The sequence below is a fragment of the Myotis nattereri genome (assembly GCF_964212035.1).
Source record: "Myotis nattereri genome assembly, chromosome: 14".
Lineage (NCBI taxonomy): Eukaryota > Metazoa > Chordata > Mammalia > Chiroptera > Vespertilionidae > Myotis > Myotis nattereri.
Genome location: NC_138089.1, coordinates 55,183,350 through 55,193,043, shown reverse-complemented (window position 1 = coordinate 55,193,043; position 9,694 = coordinate 55,183,350). Strand labels below are relative to the sequence as shown.

General features: G+C 48.0%; 1 protein-coding gene across 1 annotated transcript; it reads right to left on the bottom strand.

The window, feature by feature from the left end:
* Positions 1-270: 270 nt before the first annotated feature.
* Positions 271-3,078, bottom strand: EIF1B (eukaryotic translation initiation factor 1B). The gene is made up of 4 exons (XM_081105880.1): positions 2,759-3,078; positions 1,446-1,609; positions 943-1,044; positions 271-683 (listed from the first exon to the last, which is right to left on the bottom strand). The coding sequence occupies exons 1-4, from the start codon at positions 2,787-2,789 to the stop codon at positions 639-641; spliced, it is 342 nt and encodes a 113-aa protein (XP_080962006.1). The 5' UTR covers positions 2,790-3,078; the 3' UTR covers positions 271-638.
* Between the last annotated feature and the right edge of the window lie 6,616 nt (positions 3,079-9,694).

Genomic DNA, 9,694 nt, shown 5'->3' with positions numbered 1-9,694 from the left:
ACCCGGCCCAGGGCTACTTCACATTAGCTTTTCAAGATTTAACACTATATTCTGGCAGATTCTTTCCCCTGGCTGAGTTTATTCCTTGTTTCTATTCTTATTTTTAAGTCAGTAAATGAAGAACACAAGGTACATATAATAAATGTTATCTTCTCACTTTGGTTTTAACAGAAGCTGAAGCTAATTAGAAAGAATACTTACAGAATGAGAACACCAATTATGAAAGACAAAATATATGTGCATCTCGTTTAGATTTGAGACCCTAACTGCTCACAGAAGAATTCATAGATTTTATTGTTAAGCTGCAACATACATGGTTTAATACAACAAAAAACATTTATCAAGTGAAAAGTAATAAACTGAACAATAAACAAATAAACACTCAAAACAAAATATTTTCCATTGGAAACATGTTAAGATGAATACGGGGTTTCTTTACCATCTTACTGCAATTTTCTTATGTGTTACTAGCCTACATACCCCATGTTTTCTGTAATCATGCAGATGATGTGAATGGAAGTTTGAATGATTAAATAAATGAAAAGTCCGTTTACTGCAGAGAATCATTTCACAAGGCAGCCAAACTGGATTTAGAGAATAAAATTATTCAAGAAATTCTCCATGTATTTAGGTTCATTTTAGAATCCATGAACCTTAAGCTGTTCCTCCTTGACAATGCCAACCTGCAAAATAAAACTTAATTTAGCAGAATCCCGCTAAGGACTATATCAATTCACCCCTAAGAAAACAGGGAGCAGCCATTAAGCAGCAGCATTGCTAATAGCTTATCACATTTTTTTTGGTGGCACCAACTGTTAACAACAAACAGTTGCAGTCACATGAGTACCCTGACATGCCACAAAACACCGTGTAGAAGCAGGGACGATCCAGCCATTCCAATGACAAAGCCATCGCAAGGGTGTACACAAAGCACCCACTCACCTCCAAGAGAAACTGGCAAATGTTTTTCCTCTGGTCCCCTTGAAGCTGAATAACCTCTCCGTACTCGGGGTGCTCAATCACAGTACCATTGCAGGCAAATTTCTGGAGAATATACATGTCCAACAGAACTGAGTCAAACACAGGTTTTATTTTCGCCGTATGACTAAAATCAACTACTCCGTAGCCTTGACTATGTGCATGAAACAAGTCTGTCTCCTCTAACCCCCAACCCCCAACACTCCCAAGGTAATTTGAAATGAACCGGCAGGTCACATAATAAAAGGCAATGATGTTACTTGGACCATCAAGAACTACATTATGTCGCCTGTTGCTAGAAGGCCACGCCAATCTTAAGACGGGAGCCCAGACATAAACACCCGAGTGTTAAGTGGGAGAATGAACACGGCCTTCCTGGACCCGCACTGCTTCGCTGTGAACCATCATCCAATGCAGAGGTGCGCATCCGTGACCCCGCTTTAACCTCTCCTCCCTAACACCTGTACCTTTTTGAAAGCTTTCACAAGTTTCTTTTTGTCATAATCATCTGCAATGCCCTGGACAGTGGTCAGCGTCTTCCTGCCGTTCCGTTGCTGGATTCTTATATGAATGTAATCCTCAGTCCCTGCCGGGAGTAAGTCGTCACCCTTAGTTGCATCAGCAAAGGGGTCTGCAAAAGGGAGACAACAGTAGTCAAAAGCGGAAAATACCGTTTAGTCGTTAGTTTTCCAGGTCTAGGGCAGGCTGCAGTCTAGACAGCCAGCAGAGAAGGTGCTAGTGTCCCCCCTCTTTCCGCGGATGGGAATGGGGGTGGGGGGGCGGGGCATAAAAAAACCCTCCCAGGTGCTCCCGCAAAAGGAGAACGCTTTGCACGGGCACGGCCATGGCTATCCGGGCTGAAAGATGTTCTAGGGAGGCAGCGTCACCGCTGAGCACGGCCCGCTAACGAGACAAGAAATGTTAAGCCCTTATTTTATAGCCGCCATAAATAATGTGCTTGGCCGGCTTGGCTCGGAGGATGGAGCGTCGGCCTGCGGACTCAGGGGTCCCAGGTTCGATCCCGGTCAAGGGCATGAACCTGGGTTGCGGGCACATCCCCAGTAGGGGGCGTGCAGGAGGCAGCTGATCCATGTTTCTCTCCCATGGATGTTTCTAACTCTCTATCCCTCTCCCTTTCTCTCCGTAAAAAAAAAAAAAAAAAATCAATAAAACATTTTTTTTTAAAAAAATGTGCGTCACCGCGATGACATTCTGCTGACAACAGAAACATTCAAGTCCCCCAATCATGTCACCGTGAAGGTGCCGTGCAAAAAGGAACAACAAAAAAACGCACCCATGTACACGTGTGTGTGTGTGTGTGTGTGTGTGTGTGTGTGTGTGCAGAGATCGAGGGGCGTCATCTGACAAACGACTCTCCCAGCGGAGGAAAGGGGGCCCCGGGCCCCGCGGAGGCCGGTCTCCCCATCTTTCACAAAGTGCCCCCGACACCTGCTCCCCGGCAGCTCCGCCCGCGACGGGACGCCGACCCCCGAGCGCGGCATCGCCCCAGCGAGCGGCGGGGCCGGTGAGGGGCCGGCGGCGGGCCGCGGGGATGGCAGGGGATGGCAGGGGATGGCAGGGGCCGCGCCGGGGGCCGCGGAGCGGGGCCGGGGGCCGGTCGGCTCGGGGAGGGGTCGCGGGGGACCAGTCGCCATTTTCTGGGCGCCGAGACAAAGCCCCACTCGGGGTCCCGGAGGGCGGGGAGGGGGCCCGGGCAGGGGCGGCGGGGCGGCCGAGGGCGCGCGGGGGCCAGCGGGGGACGGCGGCCAGCGGGTCTTACCGAAAGATTGGAGGTTCTGGATAGTGGACATGCGATACTAATGTGAGGCCGGTGAAGGGATAAAATTCCTGCGGGGCCCGCCCGGATCACCGTGTCTAGAGGCTGCAGGGGCGAAAAACGGAAATCAAGAGATGCTTCGCCCCGGGGCTGGGACACGGCGGGAGCGGCGGCGGCGGCGGCGGCGGCGGCGGCGGCGGAAGCCGGGAGGAGGCGGAGGAAGAGGCGGCGGCGACGGAGGCGAGGACGCGACAGAAGAGGCGGCGCTGCGGCTTCCCCGACAAAATGGCCGATGGAGACTATTTAGCCGAGCCCACCGCCCCGCCCACGTGCTCGCCCGCGCCAGGAATTCTGGGACTTGTAGTTTCCCAGAGGCAGCAGCGCTCGGAAAGCCTGGGGCCGGTGGGCTTCCGGAACCGCAATTCCCAGCAGGGAGTTCGCGCCCAGCGCTGGCCGCAGGACCAGGACGGTCCGGGTGGGTGCAGCGGTACCCGCGAGAGCCCGCAGGTCGGGGCGTCCTCTCCGCGCGCTCGCAGGCTCTCCTCACCCTACAGCGGCGGCACCGAGGGATCAGAGCTGGGGGTAATCCCCATCGGTCACCCTGGAGGCCGGGGTAATATAATGGCACCTCCTTTGGACTCGATGGCCGCCCCTCAGCATCTCCCGCATCCAAATTCCAGCCTCTCCTCCCCCCGCGTTGCTGGAGCCCCGTTAGTCCCATCGAGGTTCGAGGTGGGAGCTGCCCTCCCTCCCTCCCCGCGGGGTTGGGCCGCCTCCGGTCCCTTCGCGCGGTGGTTTTCAGACTCCTGCGTGCATCTCCTGGAAGGATGGATAAAACACAGAGTGAGACCCAGAGTTCGGGTTTCAGGAGGTCCGGGGTGTGACCCGAGAATCGGCGAATCCAGCGAGCTCCCGGGGTCAGGACGGGCCGGGCGAACACACCGGAAAGCCCGCCCGCGGGTGTGAACACAGAGCCGTGAACCCGACAGGTGCCTGATCGGGACTGAAGGGCGCTCCCCGAGAGGCTCGCTGGTGCAGAGTCAGGTCCCAGAGGCTGTCGAGCTGCGCACAGAAAACACGCCCGGGACTTGGGGAATGGGCTCACCCCAGCGGCCTCCGCGGGGCTCAGTGGTTGGCTTTCTGGAAGCCAGGAGATAGACTGAAAATTAGGGATCCTTAACCTTTTTTAAAAAATGCCATGACTGTCTTGTGAAGCCTCTGCACCCCTTCTCAGAATATGCTTTCAGTGCATGAAATAAAACATCTATTCTAGGGTTACAAAGGAAACCAATTATAGTGAACTTAAAAGCAATACATGGATAACATAGCGTTGTTTCTTTATCATTGCATTAACAAGATCCAGCAGTAGGTCTGACTACTAGAACTTCAAAAGGTGATAACATATTTTGAGATATCTGCAACAGCAGAAACAGGAGTATACCTGTGACCTCTATTGGGGCAAAGTGACAGGTCCTTCTAATACTACTGTGCTGTCCCCAGCATTCCTAATGAAGGAAATACTACACTTGGCTTAGAAGTTAGTGACAATGGAGGTGTAATCCTTTTTCCTGTCCAGTTTTAGGAATTCTCCCCCTTTTCCCGACCCCGACAATTTATCCATGGACAAGTATCTGCAGACCCCAGGTGTAGAATATCTGGATTTAATAATCTGTTGTAATTAAAGCTGGTGATAGGTACCATCTAGTGCTTACTACGTGCCTGTTGTAAGGTTTATATACAATATTATTAATCTAGAGCCATTCTATGATGTAGTTATTACTCTCTTTAACAGATGCAGAAATGGGGGCTTTTGTAGGTTACATAAGTTGCCTTAAAAAATTCAAATTCTTAACTGAGGAATCCAACTACATTTTTGGTCCTCTAGTCCCGATTTAAAACGAATTAACACATATCCAAACTACGGTGTGAAGTTTTAGAGCTAGTTCCAAAACAAGGAGAATTCGAAGACTTAAAACCTCATATTTCTAGTTCTGAATGGTACCAGTCTAGTTTAAGGTGATGATATTCGGCCTTATTTCCGAAGAAAGTTTAGATCACTAGCAGAGCACAGTAGTATGGACTAAAGGAATCAGGGAAGATTTTTTTAAAAATAGAATAGTTGAAAAATAAAAGCTCCCAATGCTACAGATAGACCCCCCAAACTGGCTTTTACTGTCTTAAAGGCTAAGAGAGAGACACACAGAGAGAAATGAGCTAGAAAATCCCTATGTCTACAGGGTGAGGACATACCAGTTGTGCAGGAGGAGTGACTTTGCCCGGCCCTGAGCCACAGGAGATATTTTTCTGGGGCCTCATAAAGGGGACACTGTGATGTATTGCACAGCATCCCAGCAGTTTGCCTACATGAGGACAATGGTGGGTTTTGTGCAGCTGTTTCTGGTACCTGCTAGTCATGAGGACATGCTTTCTGGTGAGGGCCTTGGGTCCTCCTTCATCCAAAGTTTGCCGTCTTTCCCCCCACATCCCCCCCCCCACACACACACACATACAAAATGGGAAGAGGCTCTAGGGCAGTGGTTCTCAACCTGTGGGTCGCGACCCCTTTGGGGGTCGAACGACCCTTTCACAGGGGTCGCCTAAGACCATCGGAAAACACATATATAATTACATATTGTTTTTGTGATTAATCACTATGCTTTAATTATGTTCAATTTGTAACAATGAAATTGGGGGTCACCACAACATGAGGAACTGTATTAAAGGGTTGCGGCATTAGGAAGGTTGAGAACCACTGCTCTAGGGTCTTTTTTCTGCCTCAGTGAGATTCACAGAGCTTATTAGTTACATTTATTTGTTACATTTTCAAATAATATACTTAATGATATTTTTTTCAGCCTCCAGAAAACTTATCAGGTCAAATACCTGTAAATGAAAGCAATAGGTCCAGTCTGTTTTTATTCTGAAAAAGTACAATAAGTACACTGTATTTCTAGACCTTTTAGACACTCTGTAGTGTTCAGGTCCGTTCGAAGTCAGTGAAAATCTTGAATTATCATGCTTGGTTGTTACATTAGCAATGTGTGACATAAATGAAATGCTGGAAACGTTACGTATATGATAAGAAGGGTTTAATTCCTTTTCTTATCATTGAACGTAGAATTCTGTTAGAGCAAAACTCATTATCTATATTCACGTAGGTCAAAAGTAAAATCATGTCCCCGGAAACCTCCTTAACTACAGAGAATTGTTCACCAGCCAGGAGCTGAGGAACCCTCCACACCCCAGGTCCTTAACACAGCAAAGTAACAGGCCTTTACAACAGAAATATAAGCAAGACCGCGCCTGGGAGTTGCCTTTTAGTCGGGGTCAGAGAGTCCTTGGGACACTCAGAAGGGAGATGGAGACTTGGCGATCTTGAGTAGAGGAGGCGGAGACCTAGCATCTCTCAGACGGAGGCGGTGAGCCCCCTGGACAGCATGGGAAAGAAAGGAATCAAGAGTCACAAGCCAGCTAACTTCCAGAAAGCTCTTCGAAAAGGGATATGTATTGTTTCCCTTTGGGAAGCCATAGTAAAATTTTATTGAGGTGTAACTTCTAGTTACAGACAGGATACTCTACCTACCACATTGTGAAGAGATGGTCCCCCCTTCCCTAATATATCGACACATTAAAGGACATAAGCTCTATGGTCATCTCAATAAGATGAAAAAAAATTGATTTTGATCACCTGATTCTATGCTCCAAGAATACCCCTCCCCCCCTTTTTCCCAGTGAGGGAAGGGCAGAAGACCACAGTGTGGGGGTGAAAGCTGCGTGTTATTTGATTTCCTAGAACTTTCTGGAAGTGGGGTGATACAGGAGAGTGTTGCTTCTTATTTCAAGGGTAGGCCATTGACCTTTCCGAGTCTCAAATTTTTATGCTGATATTTTCAATGTAATAATAACTTCCCTGAATTCTTTTCTTAGCTCACTTTAATATAAAAGCTACTTAATCGATTCTATTACTCTTTGAACTGAGCCACCAGCTATTGTATAGGTTGAGGATAACCGTGCCCACCACTGTACGTCATCCCAGGCCAACCACGCATGACCGTACATTACAGGGCTGCCCAGACCTCTGGGAACAGCCACGTCCAGATGCAGATCAATGGCACCGCATCTTCATAAAAGCCCATTTAATTGCTATCCTCCTCTTCGTGTTCTGTCAGTTTCTTAGGCCACAGGCTCTACATTTTCACGACTTAAGTTTAATCCTACTTTATTGTAAGCATGGTCTGTATTGAATGGATTTATAATGTTCGTAAAACAACCTCACCCAAGATCCTGTTTCTTGTTTGACCGGAGTGTATCATGTAAGCAAACAACAGAGAAACACTCACGGGGAGGAGGGTAAGCTCGCACAGTGTGCGTGCCGAGTACCGGGTCAGGGCTCAGTTTCCGTGCGCTGACTGTGTTCTTCAGCCAGCCTCGTCCTAAACTCGGGAACACACATCTCAGGCGGGCAGTCAGCTCCGTACCGCCCTTCCTCTGGGGTTGTTCTCTCTTCGCTGGGGATTTCATACATTTTCTCTTCTCAAATCCCAGCTCCTTCCCTGTGTTCATCCTCGGCTGATGACCTTGCTCACACTGAATGAGAACATTGAAGTGATCAGGTGGGGCAAACCTCACCCAGACACCAAATTCCATTTGTACCACTGACTTTGCCTTGTTGTTAAAATAGATGAATTATCCCAGTTTTCTTCTGCTGCTCTCTCAAGGAAGTTGCATTTATCATCTCTCTCTCTCTCTCTCTCTCTCTCTCTCTCTCTCTCTCTCCTCTCGGCATTAAATCCACCAGGATGCAACTATTCTCTAGAATCTTCCATCTTAAAAGGACAAAAACCAAAGCTCCCCTTGGTCTTGTAGCCTTTCCTTGCTAGGACCCATTCCTCCGCAGCCCTCCAAGCAAGCCTCTGTCTCCCTGCTATGCCGAGGCCACTCATGTCAGGGTTCCTTGACCTCTCTCTTGCCAATCCAGCGCCCTTCTCTGTTCTTATCTTACTAGACCCCCCACGCAGCACTTCACGTGTCGAACTACTCCCCTCTTCTCTTGGCTTCGATGACGTCACACTCTTGGCCTTTTTCCATGTCATTGATCACACTATTTCCAATTCTTTTGCCGGCTCCTTGTCTACTCACACTGTGCCAGTGCAGTGTTTTAAATAGGAGGGAAATCGGGGGACAGCGGTGGCCTGGAAGCCAAGGGAAGGAAGTAGGCGCTCCAGGGGCTGGGTGAGCAGTGGTTGGTGGACAGCAGCAGGAGGTAGTTCTGTTCAGAGTTGCACTCAGTGGCGTCATGGTGTCGGCATGAGGGGACAGAGCCGAAACAGAGGGGACAGTTTTCAAACATTCCTGAGATCAGGGAGGGTCTCAGCTCATTTCTACCGGGGTTACATGGTTGCAATAAGCTATGAGCAAAAGGAAATGCATTAGAATTTCTCCTTAAGCTAAAACAAACAAACAAAAAAAAACAGGAAGTTATTCTTCACCAAATGCATCTTTGAGAAATGGGTAGGACAAGGAGACTGTAAGAAAACCAATTTAAATTGTGTTTTCAATTACAGTTGACATACAATATTACTGTGTTTAGGTGTACAACACAGTAATAAAACATTAAATAAAATTTAAAAAAAGTCTACTCTTAAATTCAGCTCACCTTAATTCCCTTTGAGGAGTAGGCCTCTTTAATAATAATAATGCTCCTTAATCAAAACATCTGAGAATTTGCAGAGCTGTCGGTAACAGAACAGAATTTGGAGGGCCATGTCGTTGCTTCTTGGAGTAAAATTCCACAATTAAAAATAAAGGACCCCACGCGACATAACAGGCAATATCCACAATAGCATTTTTCATGGTAACTTCAGAAAAGGGTTCCATGTGGTGTGTTGTTGTTTTTTAAAAAAATAGATGATAAAGAGCGAAGACCTTCCCCCTCTTAGAAACAGTTGTGTATTTGTTAAAACAACCCAGTCACAAAAAGCAAATCTGGCTTTTCAAAGTAAACACATCATTTTCGATGTAATTGCTGTAATTAGCCTGTGGGAACATCACTGGCCATTAGCAGAAAAAACAGATGGAATGAGGTTTGTCTTCATGCATGAGCTAGGATGTCATGCAAACACCAATTGTTAGCTATAACTCAGTCACCCTGTTGTACGGCCGGGATGCTGAGTTACAAATAACGGTGGAAATGTACAGCCAGACCCTGAATGACCTCTTTTAGTTACTCGGAATGAACATTGTAGGTGTCGTCCAGGGTAGCTCATTAACACGCGTGGAGATTGCAAAATCAGTTCAAACAAAAATTTGAGCCAACTTCAGAGCAAAAGCAAGAGCTACTATTTCCCATATTGATGCCACTGTTTCAGCTAATGGAGCTGCCACCGCCCCAGCAGCCCTGGTGAGAAACCTGGGGGCCTTTTCACCCTCTCCTTTCCCCTTCCCTTTCTGCTTGGCCTCCGTCTGCCTACTGATGAGCACCTACCTGCAGCCTCACTATTGCCCCGGGCCTGGGTAGGGTCCTGGTTAGGAAGCAAGATAGTGTGAACTCTTAGGGGTTCGGAAGGGGAATGGGGCTGGTGGGCTTTCTTAAAAAGCACCCGGGGGGATTCTGATTCCCCCTCCCTCCCACGTGGTGAAGAGCCTCAAGGTATAATATAGATTCTCAAGATCGAAGGGAATACAGTAACTTTCATAGCAGGGAGATTTTTCAGACCCCAAGTGAATCATCCCAGCAACATAAAGGAACAAAAGGCACTTGAAGGAGACATGAGACAACATGAAAGGCAGCAGGACAAGCCAGAGATGTGGATTTGAGATCTTCAGTACAGATCTTTGACCGCCACCTCCGCCTGTCTCTGGGCAATACGACTCTGCCCAGGTCTGACCATGTATCCTTCTCTGAAGGTGATGCCAACATGATTAATTCTGTGTCTTGTC